We start from the raw sequence: 17,631 nt of genomic DNA on the forward strand, positions 1-17,631 counted from the left end.
GGGGTACAGTTTTTAATGCCATCCTTAGTACTATTGGCCATTGCGCTAATACAGCTGGTGTTAGTTCGCCCAGGGCAACTATTGTTTACAGGAGGTAGGGGTACTGCTATATTTTTTTTGTTCTGTCCCTGTTTCTGCTGGGTAGGTACCCCACTCACAATTGGGGAAATCAATTCGGCCACTGTGACACCTAAATCCTGCTCGGCTAGCTTATTTTTTGGCCCATTCTCTCCCAATTTATTATGGGACTTAATTAATGATTTTACTGAAAAAAAGTTATCTAAGCTAGCCTGCTCTAGATGATCTAATTGTTTTGCTAACTTCTCGAGTCTAGTCTCAAGGGGATTTAAGAGGGAGCGTATTAATTTTTCCAAATCCAACAAATGTTCCGGATGAAGCCTCATTTGCCCAGGGGCTGCTATGGTAATGGGGTTTATTTCTATTGCTGATGATGCTGAAATCATTGGGTTTTCTGCATCTATTACGACAACCAATTCCTCCCCCATTACTGCCCCACTAGGATTTTCGACTGGGACATGAGTTATGGGTGTTTTAATGGCCAGCTTCCTGACCTTCCTTGCTGGATTTGGGACTAAGGATTTTTTTATGGTTGTGGCCCTCTTCCTCTTTGAGCATGTTTTAGGCTTAATAGCATGTGCTTGAACACCTGCTTTTGGTATGGTGTTTTGCCCTCTTAGTGCTATATTAGAACCATTTAACTGCTCTGTTGATAAGGTGGTAACCACTGTATCTACAGGAGAGGTACCCAGTGGCTCGTTAGATACAGATATATCATACAGTGTATCTTGTGTAAGTGGCAGTACTGTAGAAGATAGCGGGGTGACCAATGCAGGGAAACTGTGTCCTATGTGTTTTTCAAGGGGATTTTTCATCAGCTCAATCGATAGCCTTCGCCCGGCGCGTCTTTCCGCCAGAGCAATCTCCCTATCGATATCTTGGGGCAGACGTTTGAAATACGAGTCTAGGGGCCCCATGACCGCCGTATCAGCCTCACCCATGGAGGACTGTAAGGCAGAGCTATTTAAGGTATTCGCCATATTGCACACCCCCCTGCTGTCCTCAAGTAACTAAATAATCCCAGTAAACACTGGACAAATAAATTATATCCAAACACGAGTCTGTAGATATTAGGGGGGTGGCCCCGCCCGGCCTCCAGCGGCCCCGGACGGCCACAGACGGTCCCGCCCTTGTCCCGGGCTTCTCCCGGGACGCTCCCGCGTAGCGGGAAGTACCCTTCACTTAAATAGGAAGCCCTTAAGATTACAGGCGGGGCGTGGTGGCCAGGGAGAGCGGCCAGATGGTGAGAGGCGCGGTGTGCAGGGGCTTCTGGGATTGGAAGTCCTGCCCCGCACGCTCGCAGCCCTGGTCCTCCCACGCAGCAATGAAACAAATTCCCCTCGGTCTCTGGGGCGCAGCGGGACCCGCGAAGCGGGTTCCGCAAGTTGTAAAATTATATCTATCAGAAGAGTCAATTGGATTGGTAACACCCGGAAGACTTGTGGGGGTGATTGTGTAATTATTAACTTTAAACACCCGCAACATGTTGCGACGATCTTGCTCAGAGCAGCTGCATTAACACAGTCAGAGACTGATGTCGTCGCTAGACCATTGGGCTTTTTTTATAACCATCTCAACAGGTTGCCTTCTGCTAATTGTAGGGAGGGGGCTAATATTAATAACTTTACTTTTTCATCTACTGGAAATAGACCTGTGTTACCCACCTTTAGCCCTGGTTTTTCCGATGGCAGACCCACTCTGCCTTTGCACATGTTGTACCCTGCCCCTGGTGGGAATAGATTTACAACACACACCCCCAATTTTGTACCCACTTGTGATGGTATTTTTTCACCTGCTAATGGGATGGTCTATCAAGTCCCAATCCAGAATAGGTATCAGTCATTGAGTTTTCTGGACCAAAATGACTGACATCAGATGGGCACTGGAAATGGGAGGGATGTAATCAGTAATCATAATGGAGGGTCTACTATGTCTGAAATCGAACTGGTTAATAATGTGACTATAGACTGTATGCCGGTAGGAGGAAAGGATGAGAATTTTAGGAATAACATTCAGCTTTTAAATTCAGATGAGAACATGTCCACATTTAGTGAAGGCCCGCCTAATGTTAGCCATTATAGGAAAAGTGAAACTTGCTATATCGCCAGCTGGAATATTGCAGGCTTGACGGCCAAGGAGGATATTCTAGGATGGAAGGAATTTATTAGTTTATTTGATATCATTTGCCTACAGGAAACCTGGTGCAAAAATTTTAAGGGCAGTGATGGTTTTGTATCCTATGAACTTCCTGCCCTGGCATCGCCCTTCGGTAGAGCAAAACGAGGGTTGTTGGTTTTGATATCAGTCAAGTTACCAATTTTGGTGAAAAAGCATGTAGTAGTGGGGGCTCACTCCCAAATTCTATGGCTAGCGCAAGAAGCGGGTAGAAATATACTTCTGATTAATTTTTATAATAATATATTTGATGGTACTAGGCACACAGTAATTAATGACTTAGAAAATGCACTAAGTCGTATTGTGAATAATTATAATGGTGTTTACGAATTTATTTTTGTGGGGGATTTTAACATTTCTGTTTGCCCCTTATCATCCCAGAAGTTATGTGGTGTCTATGATCGTTCAGGGGATGCTGACGTTCACTTTCCCCATAATTTGTATGGTGAAAGTTTGAATAGCTTTCTGATAGATCATGACATGGACATTTTGGAAAACGGAAAGAATGACCTGGGCGAAAGTTTACCGACTTTCAAAGGGAGGGGGGCTAGTACTGTTATTGATTTTATGTGCATGTCCTCTAACCTAGTTCCTCTGTGCTCAGAGCTTAAGGTGGTTGATGTTATGCTAAGTGACCATAATTGTTTAACTATTGACGCCATGATTTGGAAACCTGCCCCTGTTTCCGATCTGGGTACTATTGTTAATATCGAACCCCATAGACCAAATGGTTTCAGGTTAAGGTGGAAAGGAGATAAAGCCGAATTAACATCCGATTCTATCATTAATAGCTGTATGATAGAAATTACGGCAATCCTTGAACAAGACAAAATCACGGCTGACAGCATTGATCACTTTGTTAGAATTAATGCAACCATCAATAAGAAGTTTACTAGAGTAGCCGGGCACAAGAGTAGACAAAAAACGGGGTGGTTTGACCATGCGTGTTCTACCGCCTGCAATGACCTTAAAGAGGCCTTAGCAGTTAAACCTAGAGATAAGAGTCTGGTGACCCAACTTAGGCAGGATTACAATTTGACCCTTAGACGCAGAAAGGCTGAACTCCAGCAGGAAGCATGGGATAATCTTAGCCTAGCAGCAGAAATGAAGAATTGCACAAAGTTTTGGGCCACTGTGAACTGCCCATTTCTTAAGGACGAAAAGGTACCAGAGCTACATCAAACGTGAGTATGGAATCATGGATACAACATTTTTCCATCATTTTTGACTCGGGTAATGGACCGGTATCCTCCGGAGATGATTGGCCTATTGTTGCCTTAAATATCACCATACCAGAGGTTATGGATAGTATTAGAGCAAGCAAGGGAGGGAAGGCCCAGGGACCTGATGGGGTGCCTATAGATGTGTATAAGATTGCTCCGGAGATATGGGGCCCATTGCTGGTTAAGATCTTTAACGCAGCAGTTAGCTATGAGATACCGTCAACATGGGCAGAATCAATAATTGTCCCCATCTTCAAGAAAGGTGACCGGGGTGTTGCAAAAAATTACTGGCTAATATCCTTACTGGACTCATCTGTGAAAGTCATGAGCCGGGTCCTTCTAGTTAGATTAGAGGAATGGGCAGAGACCAATGGGATCTTAACCAACAGTCAGTTTGGGTTCAGGAAGGGACGTGGTACCATAGAGCAATGCTTGAATTTAGAACTTTTGGTAGGGAAATATACCCAGGCCAAAATGGGGTCCATTTATTTGTGTTTCGCTGACTTAAGCAGCGCTTTTGATATGGTAGACCACGCTATACTCTGGGCTAAACTGATAGAAATGGGAGCCCCCAAAGGTATAGTTTACTTCCTGGCCTGTATGAAAAATTAAGCACCAGTGTTCGGTATGGACCTAATGGGGAGTGCACGAGCAAGTTTAGGATCGGGAGGGGAATAAGGCAGGGGTGTGTTTTAGCACCCCTGCTTTTCACACTCTTCATTAATGAGGTCGATTCAGTTCTACAGACAGTTACGGCAGATGTCCCGAGAGTTAACAACCTTAACATCCCTGTGTTACTCTATGCGGATGATGCCGTGCTGCTGTCTAGAACACCATTGGGTCTTCAACGTCTGATGGACAGGTTTGTCCAGTTCATCAAAAGCAGGAAACTGGTTATTAATAGGACTAAAAGTTATGTAATGGAGTGTGGATCAGGACGATCTAAACCGAAATCTAATTTCCATTATTCCATAGAAGGTGATCCGGTCCAAAAAGTGGATAACTTTTGCTATTTGGGGATTACATTCTCAAAAAACGGCAGCTGGGACACAGAACATAAAGCCGTTAAAACAAAAATGATGCGGAGTGCTAACGGGGTATTTGTATTCGCCAAGAAGTTGGGGAATAGGCGCATTAAAGACATGTTAAAATCTTTTCAATCTAGATGTCTTTCTGCGGCCCTGTATGGGGCTGGGGTATGGGGTGTGTCATCAGCCGAGAGTCTTCAGGTAGAGGAGAATAATTTTCTGAAAAGGCTCCTGTGTTTACCCAAATCAACTTCCAACAACTTGGTTCATAAGGAATTGGGGGTTCAATCCCTGAATGATATGATTATGTTAAGACCCCTATTATTGTGGCGCTCGGTATGGCTGAATGATGGTACCTCTTTGAATAGAGCCATTATCAATGATTGCCTTACTTTGGACCAGCATTTAAAGATCCATTGGATCAAATATGTCATTGATAGCTTCCAAAAGGTCTTTGGGCTTGATATGTTTAATAATCGATATTGTGCATCTGACATCTCCAAGTCTAATTTAAAAGCTACTTTCCTGAACTATTGTGCAGAGAGGCGTGCTTTGGAGGAATTAAAACTCTCTACTTGTATGCAGTACAATAGCATGAATGACTTTATCGGATTCCAACCATACTTGACACAGGTGACCAGAGTTTCGCACCAGTTTGTGCTGACCAGGATGAGGATGGGAACAGTACATTATCTGGTAGCGTGTCCCAATATAAATATGCGCCCTTCTGGACCCTGTGCTTGTGATAATAATGCTGAGCAGAGCACTATGCACTTTCTTTTATCATGTCAATTGTACAGTGAGCTACGGAAAAGTTCCTAAAGCCTATGCTGAAATGATTTGGAGTAAGAACAATTAATGACTCTATGAAACTGCTTTTTAATTTGTACCACCCAGACATTTGCTTTTTTACGGCTACTTTTCTGCTCAAAGCAATTGGTACTAGGAAAAGTATGTGCTTTTAATCATTTTAATTATTTATTCCATCCCCCTCTGGATAATAATGTATTATGTGTTTCTTTTAATATTGAACATATGTCATGTATCTACAACTGTGTGTGCTTTTATGGACATGTTTTATATGTTCCGAATAAAGCTTTATGAAATGAAATGACCGTTATGTTAAGTACGTCAACCAACTGTATATAATACAATCGGTAATGTAGTTGCAGGGATGCAGGTTTATAAAACAAAGAGTAAGACAGCTTATCTAAGCCATATACATTTGGTTGTAGACATGTTTTCGTAGCAATCGAAAAAGAAACAATAAATAATACAAACCTCGGTATAAAGTAGCGAGCAAAATAGTTCTCTCATCCACGATGTTCCTTTTTGTCTTCACCCCCTTTAATATATTACCATTGGGTAGCAGGACTTTCGAACCCTTTCTTAAAAGGCCTAAATAATACAAGTGCAGTTCTGCCAATACCATCATTCCACGCACCCCCTCATTTCAATACTGCATGCACATTGTCAGATCTCCTTTGACCAGAGGCCTCAGAACTCTGCCGCCTCTCTGGTAGGTTGTATGACATTACAACGCGGGCTTTTACCACGTGTGCCATTACAACGCTGTTTTTACAACGCAAGTCTTTACAACGACTTGCGCTGTAAGCGCTGGATAGTGGAATAGTTTAATTTTCTATTCCAACTCCAGCCCACGTTCCAGTAGGGAAGGTGTTGGAATAGAAAATTAAACTAGTCCCTATCCAACAGCGCCCTCCAGCGCAAGTCGTTGTAACGACTTGCGTTGTAATAGCAGCGGTGTAATGGTAGCGTGTGGTAATGCCCGCGTTGTAAAGGCTGTTCCCCCTCCCGTACATTTCAATAGTTTGTTGTATTTAATTGCATAGAAACAATTTCCCCATACTTAAGTCCCACCTGATATTTTGATAAACTAGTGTTTGGATTCAGCTAGTGTTCTAAATGCATTTCTATTTAGTCCCACCTGTCACAGGCACTTACCTCTACCCCCTTCAGAGGGACCGCGGCCCCTCCTCTCGGAAGGATGCCATCCTAAAACAAACACGGATTATAAGTGTGCACAGTAAAAGCACAGTGCCGTACATGTGCACTTTTATTGTCCTGTCACTTTGTGTCTCTTGTCGCCATGGTACCCAGATACCCAGACATGCAGTGTATCACACAGCTCACACCAGTGTAAATGCGGAACATCAATGAGACGGCACAGTAATAGGAGTCAGACCTCGCCCTAATGCACCACAGACCCCCTTCCGCATGCGCTTCTTCCTCACACTGCATGCCATAATGAACGGGCACGTCATTCGCACATTATACAGATAACAAGGATTGTACCCCAGCCAGCGATTCAGCAACAATTCGGTTTTATATAGCGCCAAATGTAGCACCTCTGCTGTTTTTAAGCGCTATAAAGCGTTTTGTTGTACTTCAATTTAACGTCATTGGAAGGAAGAATCTGGCTTTTAGGGCGAATTCAAACTCTTGACTCCTAAGGCACCACATTTGTGAGCGGTGAGTCTTCAGTTTGCTGAGCCATCCTGACAGCTAGGTGCTTGTTTGCCCCACCACCTTTCTCAGATACTCTTATTAAAGTGCCTCCCCCAGCTGTTTGCAGAATGGAAACTCTTGGTGTCAAGTTGCAAGCGATTTATTCTGTAGTTGCCTGGATATGTTTTTGAAGAAATAGAAAGACAAGCAATCTAGTGAAAGAGCTGGAACCAAAAACATTACTTTTCTGCCCGTTCTTCACAATGCAAATATGTGAAATGTAATTTGGAAACTATCCGCCCAGGTAGTTTTATAGCAGCATTTCTTTCAGTTTCACCTACATTTCCTGAAACCAGTCTTAAGTGGTCAACACACTGCTGTATCGGCAGTACCTTATAGTTAAGACGCTGATCTAGACGTGCTCCAAACGATGTCTGCTTTCAGGTAAAGTTGCTGTCCGTTCAGTATTCTGAGGTGCATTTTTTAAGCTATTACTATTGTAAATAACAATGCCTTGTATTTATGTTTTAAAACCCAAAACATAAATAGAAGGCATTGTCATTTACAAGGCCAATAGCTCAAAATTGTGTGAATGCGAGACCTATTGCATTGCAAATGCTTGTTTCTTTAACAAGTGTGTAATTATTGTTCCTGATGTCTGTATATATTCAATACTGTGTATTTTGCGTTCTGTTCATTACCCTCTTGTTGACAAATAAAAAAAAATCTTTTTTTTTTAACGTTAATGCATAAAGGCACAAGCTGTACACATTTTATCAGAGATACACTGTCTTGTCTGGTCATAAAATCAGAAATGTATAAAAAGGTCACTTGTGCATCTTCTAGTCATACGATAATCATGCAGAAGAGGATAATGCGCCAAGTGTTGCAGGAGAAAGGGGGCAGCATTAAGGTACTCTGTAGTTTTAGACTGAGATTTTGTTTTCTACTTGTCTCTTACAGGCATTAGTATATCGGGTGGCATTGAATCCAAGGTACAGCCCATGGTGAAAATTGAGAAGATCTTTCCTGGTGGTGCGGCTTTTCTCAGCGGTGTGCTCAAGGTAAACGACCAGAATCATTTTTAGCTTGGAAGTGCTGATATATCCTCTTTCTGAGTAGGCATTCCAGGATTGCTTTGTTCTTTTGCTAAACCATTACAAACTTGCCAATTGAGAAATGTAAGAGGGGGCCACATGAAAAGGATGCTTTACGCTATCATTAATTATACAGTTTGCAGTACAGATTTCATATTAAGAAGGTTCTTTTGAGTTGTAGGATACACATGCATTCAAATAATGCTACAATACGTGATCAGATTAATTTGTGGATTAATTCCTGAATACAAAAAATACACAACCCCTTTGCACATAAAATAACTTTTTTTATGTCTTGTTTTGCTCTATAAAATAAGCCAAAATATATTGACTGCCTGCAGTAGCCTTAGTAGTGTAGTCACGTACACCACAAAGTATCTGTGTGGAATGAGTGTACTGTGAGGTGGGAGGAGGCAGAGCACCTCTAAACAGGAACATCATTAAGTGACCATGGACAATATCTGTTGTCAAGTGCAGCAGTCGAAGAGTCAGCTCTTTTGGCTCTTGTAAGAAGCGATCTCTCCTGCATAGCGATGCTTCCTCAATGGGTCTGATGTTAATGAGATCGGAGATGTGGATGACAAGCCATGAAGCCATGCTCTTGCATAATTTATTGTGGCGGTGTTAAGTTTTCCAGTTCTTATGTCACCCAATAATTACTAGAATCTGGGTGCCCCCTCCCCCCACTACGTCATTACTTGAAGCCAGGGACACCCGCATAGGCAATTTCGATATGAACTGCAAAACAATACATAAAATACAGAAACAAGCATTGATCAAACAAATACACAAATATGGAAATATTTTCTTTAACCCGTTCCATGCTCCTGTCAGCTGTTGGCCGACGGGAGCACTACCACGCGGGTGCTGCCATCGGCCGACGGAGCCCCGCCCACTCTGTAGAACGCCCGCACCGTGGCAGAAAAACCATCGTGGTTAAGGCGTTAATTTACCAACAAGTATATTTAAATTGAATGGTAAGGATGGAGCTTTTCTAAATTCAATTTAGGATATCCATCACACATTCTATATTCTGTTTGATGCACTTGCACTGCTCCCTCAAATAAATCTGAGGATATCAATTACATTTTTAGCCTCAAACTTCAATATGCTTCACATTTACAGACCATTTTAAAAGTCTGAATTATACATTTTTCTTCCACTTTATTAATCTGTTAATATTATTTAGTTTTATAAGCAGTCGTGGATCAATGAGTAGGCATCACATCCCCAAGGTCTCTGGACCTCAGATTAAGAACTGCTGCTCTAAGCAATCATTACAAAATTATATGTTTTTTGAATATGCATCCTTAAAGGAGTCAGTAGCTGGATGTCGATTTTCCCTCTTAAGAATGGGGATCTAGAAGGCATTGCTGATAATAGTGTTATTTGTTCTTTTTGCCACAAAATGGTGAGAATTTTGAACCTGTATTCTGCATGCGTAACACAGATATGTGGAGGGACAAATGTCAAAAACAGCACCACAGTTGTGCCATGCACACAATTATTTCTTTGTTCCTAGGTGTTAACCTGGGTTTTGCTTTTGCCAACGTTTATGGGACCACTAATCTCCAGTCTCCCCAAATTGTAAATATGGTGACTCTTAGAGACACCATACATGCTTCTTGGCAATGAGGAGAACCTCTATCGACTGGTGCCTACATGTAGTCTCAAGTGGTAGCCTTTATACAACCTCGCTGATGAAGCCCTGGTGGTGGAATATGATTATCATTTTTGGAGGGGCGCTCATTTGCACTCATTGATGTTGTCTGCTACTTCCCCAAGCTAAATTAAGTCCAGAGGTCTAGGGTGATATGGCTCCATCCATGTAATTTATTCTGTCTGGTCAATGTAGTACTACTGAGAATTACAGGAAGTCATCAGTGACATGCATCTTCTCTGAACATCAGTGTGTGTCATTAAGATGATTGGTTTCTGAAACGCTGTTGCACCTATTTTTGGGGTCAACTACATGGATCACAAATATTTACTGTGCAGTAAATATGGCACTTACAGATGGAAGAATGAGCATGCTCCCATAAGACCACTCTTTCCCCTACTTTTAGCTCCTGCATGTTCTCGGTTTCAGCTTGCCTAAAAGGAGTCCACAAAATGTTGGACAAGAGAAGCAACCAGGGAGTTCATTGTGACTCTTTACATATAGTCTGACGCTCCTGCTTTCCCATAACCCTCTATTAGAAGGACAAAACGTGACCCAGCTCAGTTGGTTGGACCTTTCAATTTAAAAGGGTGCTCTGGACACTGATCCCCAATGGGTTTCTTCCCAACAGATTTCTTCCGAGCTTTAGGAATATAACCTGCAACTGTTATGCTGCTCACTTACCGTACTTTGGACTCAGGCCTTGGTGGATTCTGTTCCTTAATATGGATTTCAGAGTGTGGACTAGAACTTCTTTCTGTTTGGGATTATAAAAGCCCCTATAAGTCAACTGCTGATGAGAACCTGCGCCTGATTTACTCCTCACCACGAGATGAGGCAGGTTGCTAAAAAATTGAGCTCAGTGACTTCAGATGTTCTCAAACACCTGCCGAACATCTCACCAGCGATGAAAGTGTCCTTCCTCTGGTTTCTTGTGCTATGTTCTTTTAGATATTTGCAACCCTTAACAACTAGCATTGGTACAAAGTAACCCATGTTCAGGAAGATTTTGATCCTTCATTGTTTATTCTTTATTTACTCATGAAGAAAATGTGTAAACAGTATGTCATTTGACTACAAATCCTGCACAGCATTGTGTTCATTCCCATGTGTCTTTCAACGAATCCATGCTCCGTTCTTTCCAAATGAAGTGGAATACAAAATGCTTTCCTTTGGAATCTCATGGGCAATTAAGTATATGGTTGTATCAGTTGTGATCAGAGATCTACCTTAATATGCCCACATTAGTAAGGCATGTGTATATTGCGTATTGTCCTTTTAAAATTTCCAAAAGGTCGGGGTTGGTTCGTCAACACTTCTACAGTTATTTACCTTCTAGTAGTAATGCATTTTCTTTAACGATCTCTAGCTTTTTTTGAATGGATGATTCAGAATTAAACATTGCACCTTTCCATTTTCTTTCAGTCCAGATAATTCAATGTTTATATGCATCTGCCTGGTAATAGAATCCTACGTAAGCGTGCTATGGCCAGAGTCCAGGGGTTCAACTGAAGATCTGTTATTTTAAAGCCTTCTAATGGACATGCTACTGAACTTTCACATGATACCTTTGCATGCTTGCCAGATCTTTAGGTTTTTTTTATATTGATTCCTGTGATGCCCTCTCACATGCTCAAAACGTTCAGAGAGGCCAGATTTCGGCCTTTTATCATTGAAGAACAAGTTACTTACTTTCAGTGGTGCTCTCTCTGGTGGATACTCTTACTGCAGATTCATCACCTTTAGAATATCCCCAGGTGCTAGACTGAATCCAGGAGATTTTACTGCATTGCCCCCAAATGCCTGTATGTGGCATTGTGCAGCTCCACACAGATCTTTTTCTGCCCTGGAGGTGACAAATTCATCCACACATAAGTGCATTCCCTGCACGCTGACATCAGTTTCTTTCTTGCCTATGTCTGCACCCTCGGACCTTTGTGAAGATTCCTAGATTAGGACCCTTTTCGAATGGAAAGGAGACCATTCAACAGAATGTGGAGGAGGAGGGGTGGTAAGGAATCCGTGGTGGCAGAGTATTCATCAGAAAGAGTTTTATCAAAGGTAAGTAATCTGATAGATAATTCTAACCGCAGATTCCTCACCTTTGGAATAGATACCAAAGCAGTACCTCAAACGTGGTGAGTCTATGGAAGGGCTCAGATCAAAAAGGTGTGCAGGACTGAGCTAGCGAAATGCCCTTCCCATTGAACCTGGCTGTCAGAGCAGTAGTGCTTCGTGAACATGTGTACAGATGCCCAAGTCACAGCCTGACAGATTTCAAGTATAGGCACTCAGCTTGCCAGCTTGGTGGTAGCAACATTGACCCCGATGGAATGGATACTCAACCTGCTTCTTGGCCAGTGAGAAATATCTTTATGCAGAGGACTATTCAGCTTGAAAACGTGCTTTTTTATAATGCACTGCCTTGCCTTCCTCTGCTTGAGAAAACAGTGGGACGTCCACCAATGGTCTTTGGTGGGATTGAAATAGAGAGTCAATAAGGTCCAGTCAGTGGACTCTCATCTCCTTTTTCGAAGGGTGAGGCAGGTCAAAAAATGTTGGAAGAGTGATAGATTGCCCAACATGAAAAACTATAACAACTTTAGGCAATAAGGCTGTCTTTGTCCTCAGTCCTACCTTCGAAAAAGGTAGTATAAAGTGGCTGCACCGAAAAAGCTTGGAGTTTGCTCATATGATGAGCAGGAGGCCCTCTGACCAGAACCACCTTCTTCATAGGCGACATTGTGAACAGCTGTGTGTATGGGTTTGCATGGTGTGCACATGAGGAAAGTGAGAACCAAAATAAAAAAACATTGTGGCATCACAAATAAATGAGTCAGACCTTTTAAAAAAAAAAAACTCATCCCATGGGGGGATTTGAACAAGGTCAGTTGGTCCAGCAAATGTAAAAAGACTCAGAGGTCTGACAGATAACCTTTAAACGTGCCCATTGCAAGTTCTTGCTGGGTCAAAGACAAACACTAGGACATCTGACAGTTTGACCTACAATGGATCAATATTACAGGATCAATATATCCATCAATATTATGGATATATATTATATATATATTACAGTATACAATATATACATATATTGTTTTACCTTACAATATATGGTCCAGGGGGAGGACACGGCGAGGTCCAACTAACTGGTATCTTGTAAGTCCAGACATAACTTGTTATCCACATACTGTTGGGCAAACTAATCCTTCTCTTCACCATTATCAACCCCAAAAGTAGTTTGGCTGTGGGCGAAGTCCGAACCAAAAAGTTGTTGGAGCACTGATGTCTTAGAAAAAGGCCTAGTTCTGTCTGAATCTTAACAGACTGGGCCTAGGTGTGTCGGTATGGCACTGAGATCTGATCTCTTTGAATTGGCTTGGAGCCTAAGAGGACGACAGCAATGGATCGCTAACTCGGATCCCTTAGGAACATGGGCTATAGCAGAACTAGGGTGTGGTTTAACAATCTGTGGGATCTACGGATCAAATCGGGATGACCCAGCAGTATTAGAAATACTGGAGGGGGAACTGTCAACCTGGCCTGTACCTATCCTGGTGTGTGGTGATTTTAATATTTCAATAGATCTGCAAAAAATGTACCGTATACTGGTAGGAAGCCAAGAGTCTCCAGGGCACTCTTATCAATGATGCAATCACATGGCTTTACTGATATATGGGGGACAAAACATCCAGACGATCCAGGTTTCACTTACCTCTCATGCCCTCACCAGAAATATTGCAAATTAGACTATTTTTTAATCTCTTCGGGAGAAATTGGGACGGTCAATATTATGAAGCTCCCTAAAGTCCTCTCAGATCATAGCCCATTGGTAATTAGATACAACGGTCTAGAATTGACTAGAAAGAGAAGGCCCTGGACATTCAACCGAAAACTATTGGCTGATGTCCTATTTGTGGAACATTTACGAACATGGGCTCGGGAGTTTTTTGATGCAAACCAATACAGTGCCTCAAGAAATTCGCTCTGGGATTCTTTCAAGGCAGCACTGAGAGGGGAAGTCATTAGCTACACCTCCCAGGCAAGGAAAAAACAGCAGGATGGGAAGAATAAACTCCTAGATGATCTGGTTAAGGCAGAAGAGCAGCATTGTTTTGACTTGTCACAAGGGAAAGAAGGTAGCGTGAGTCAAACCAAAATCTGTTTGATTAAAGCTGAATTACAGAAACAGATGGCGGAAAAGGTATCAACAGAATATTGGACGTACAGGACGAAAATGTACGAGACAGGGGAGCAGGCTGGGAGGGCACTGGCCCTAAGAATTAGGCAAGATAGCGTAAAAAATGTAATAACCAGCATACATGATGAGGGACAGGACTATGTTGAATCTCAAGACATTGTATCGGTATTCGCAAAATTTTACCAAAATTTATATAGGGAAGAAGTAGGGGCTACATGTCTAGATGGCCCAGATGGTCACTACCCGGACTTAGGTCCTAAACTGGAGCCACTTGAGGCGGCAAACCTAGAGTGCAATATAACAATCGAAGAGGTACGGGAAGCACTATCTAATCTGGCTGCAGGTAAAGCTGCTGGCCCTGACAGCATTCCCCTGGAGCTTTACAAATGTTTGTCGGCTGAAGTCGCTCCGCTGTTACTAGACCTGTTTAATGGAATCATCTGTATGGGCAAAATCCCCGAAACATGGAAGGATACTAATATAGTTGTCTTCAATAAAAAGGGAAAGCCAAAAGAAAGTACTGGATCATATAGACCGATCTCTCTTATAAACTCTGATAATAAGCTATATGCGAAGATCTTGGCCACGAGGTTGGAGAGGGTCATTGGTGGACTCGTCTCCCCCTGGCAGCATGGGTTCATTCCAGGTCGCGGTACGACGGACCATGTTAGAAGAGCTATATCGTTGTTTGAGGCCCATGCTGATGGGGGGAGGGGAGTTGCCATGATCCTCCTCGACGCAGAAAAAGCGTTTGATCGCGTTAGGTGGCAATATCTCTGGGATGTACTTTTGGAGAGAGGCTTCGGCCCTAAGATTCTGACGGCTATTAGGGCCATGTATTGTGACCCGGTTGCTCGTATTCAGATGATGGGACTGAGTTCGGATAGAATTATGATAAACAGGGGCACCCGTCAGGGGTGTCCCTGTTCACCTATTCTATTTGCATTATATATCGACCCGCTGATTAGGCAGATATTGGGGAATAACAGCATCAAACCGGTAATAACCAACGGGTTTGAGAGCAAAATACTAGCATACGCCGATGATTTGGCAGTCATTACATTAGATCCTGCAGAGACCATGCGAATTTTAGTTGAGGCTACCAACCAATTTGGATATTATTCTGGGTACCACCTAAATGAGGCAAAAACGCAGGTGATATGCTCTAAGAACATAGAAAAAATGGATCAGCGATATGTCAACTCTGCTACCTATCTTGGAGTAATTATTAATGCAGATACAGGCTCAATTATACAAGATAATTTTAATCCTCTTCTCAAAAAAATCGAGACAGATTTAAAGCGTATGGATGCGTTACATTTATCCCTTATAGGTAGGACAAATGTTCTAAAAATGACCATGCTGCCCAAACTTCTTTATTTATATAGATCCATCCCTTATTTAATTGAGGAGGGGGTGTTAAAAAAGACTTAGTCTATTTTCAATAGCTTCCTGTGGCAATATGGCAAGATAAGGAGGGCAGCTAAATACATGACTCTCCCCCAGGAACAAGGAGGCTTGGGGGTTCCAAAAATAAGATTTTATCATTGGGCCTGTCTATTGACCCAGATGTCTGTTTTATTTGAATCTGCATTTAGGGAGAGACACACCCTGGACCCGACCTCTGAGTTATATACCCTCCCTTCAATATACGAGCTTTTAATGGGGAAGGAAGCCGTAGGTGCATTACTAAGAAAAACTGGGCGCAGATTTTTCAAGAAAACCAGGCTTAAGGTTCCTCTAGGCGCCTAGGATCTTTGGAAAATACTACAAAAATCCTTACAGATTCCTAGAATTAATATACATACACCTTTGTGGAAATCAGGGTTCTTCCCGAACCTGAGTGTAGACGGGGCTTGGAAAATATGGGAACAACAGGGTATTCAGACAGTAGGGGATGTAATATTTAACTGCAAGATTATGACTCTTGATGCCATTCAGCAGAAATATGATCTGCCTACCGGCCACATCTTTAAGTATCTTCAGATCGCGCGAACGCTCAAAGCTGATGTATCGGCCACTGCTTTTTGCACTCGCAGTTTCATACTTGAATATCTATTGAAGTGCGGAGATAGGATTAGGGTTATCTATCAGGAGTTAATTGAAAAGTTGCCAGATGATCTGGAGAAACACGAGGCAGCATGGGCAGCTAAATTGCAAGATCCAGATGTAGATCTCGATAAAGCCCTATCTCTCGATAAGCAGGTGCTTAGGTCCTCCAATCTGAAGGCTCAGCATTTTAAAACTCTTTTTAATTTATATTATACTCCTTCTAAGTTATACGACTGGGGTATGAGGACGGATAGTAATTGCCCGAGATGTCAGCAAGGCTCGGCTGATCTGTTACATATGTTCTTTTTTTGTGAAAAACTTACTACAATTAAAACCGAGATCGAGAAATTCCTAGAGGGGCTGCTAGGCTCAAAGATCAGTCTATCCCCATCAGTGATAATCCTTGGGATTGACAGTAAGCTGGGTCTTAGTAGGAACAGAGAAACTGAGGCATTTATTTTCCTGGTTGTGGCCGTTTTACGGATCCTGCTCTCAGCTGCATGGAAGGATCCCTCCACTCCGACCTTTTCAATGTGGCTGGCCAGGCTTCTTGCTATCCATAATATAGAATCTATGCTTTATTTACATAAAGGTAGGAAACTGCGGGATTTTGGATACAAAATGTGGGCCTCGTTGAAAGTATGGAGGGAGGGCAGAGTACTTTAATGTCTATTCAGCCGGGTTAGATTGTTATATATAAATCTGTTTAAACATAACCTATTAATTGTTGGTAAAATTCTAATGGTTACGCGCTTATGTGCAATGATGATCATATTTTTATTTTTATGATACATATTTATATATTTATATATTTATGTCTATTTTTGGTCCTCCATTCCGTTTTTTTGTAATAATATCGAATTGCATTCATGTACTGATACGATCTTTTCTATGAACTGTGCTACATTAATTATTGTATAATTACTCGTATCCTCTTTTGATGCCGCTTAAATTCTCAATAAATAAAAAAAAATTTAAAAAGGAAAGACATGGCTTGGCAGTTCGGGCTGGACTGTTCCCATGAGGCACAGAGTCAAGGCTGATTTGCATATGGCCATGTCTGACCTGGGGTGGTGTGGAGTGCAAAAAAAATGATGGATTTAGGCCCAGATCTCTGTACTGGGGTGAATGTATGACAATGTCCTGCATTCTGTCCATCACCTGTTGTTTTTGTTTTTGTCGCCCCGAGTGGGATGGGTATGCTCAGACGTGAGTCCCATGCTCTCCACACCACTGGAGTCAAGCTATCCAGGCTGATGACGGCTGATAGCCAGAAACCGGTCCTTGGATGCTTGATTCCGGTCCATGAAAGACATGGCTTGGCAGTTCGGGCTGGACTGTTCCCATGAGGCACAGGGTCAAGGCTGATTTGCATATGGCCATGTCTGACCTGGGGTGGTGTGGAGTGCAAAAAAACGATGGATTTAGGCCCAGATCTCTGTACTGGCGTGAATGTATGACAAAGTTCTGCATTCTGTCCATCACCTGTTGTTTTTGCCTTTGTGGCCCGAGTGGGATGGGTATGCTCAGACGTGAGTCCCATGCTCTCCACACCACTGGAGTCAAGCTATCCAGGCTGATGACGGCTGATAGTCAGAAACCGGCCCTTGGATGCTTGATTCCGGTCCAGGAAAGACATGGCTTGGCA

At 42.4% G+C, this 17,631-nt stretch overlaps 1 protein-coding gene across 1 annotated transcript in view; it reads left to right on the forward strand.

Moving 5' to 3' along the window:
• PDZD7 (PDZ domain containing 7) overlaps positions 1 to 17,631 on the forward strand; it is a 790,250-nt gene that overhangs the window by 697,270 nt on the left and 75,349 nt on the right. Inside the window, exon 15 of the mRNA XM_078643641.1 lies at positions 7,937 to 8,037. Within this exon, the coding sequence (XP_078499767.1) occupies positions 7,937 to 8,037 (101 nt within the window). The remainder of the gene's footprint in view (positions 1 to 7,936; positions 8,038 to 17,631) is intronic.

Source organism: Lissotriton helveticus, chromosome 5_1, assembly GCF_964261635.1.
Source record: "Lissotriton helveticus chromosome 5_1, aLisHel1.1, whole genome shotgun sequence".
Classification (NCBI taxonomy): domain Eukaryota; kingdom Metazoa; phylum Chordata; class Amphibia; order Caudata; family Salamandridae; genus Lissotriton; species Lissotriton helveticus.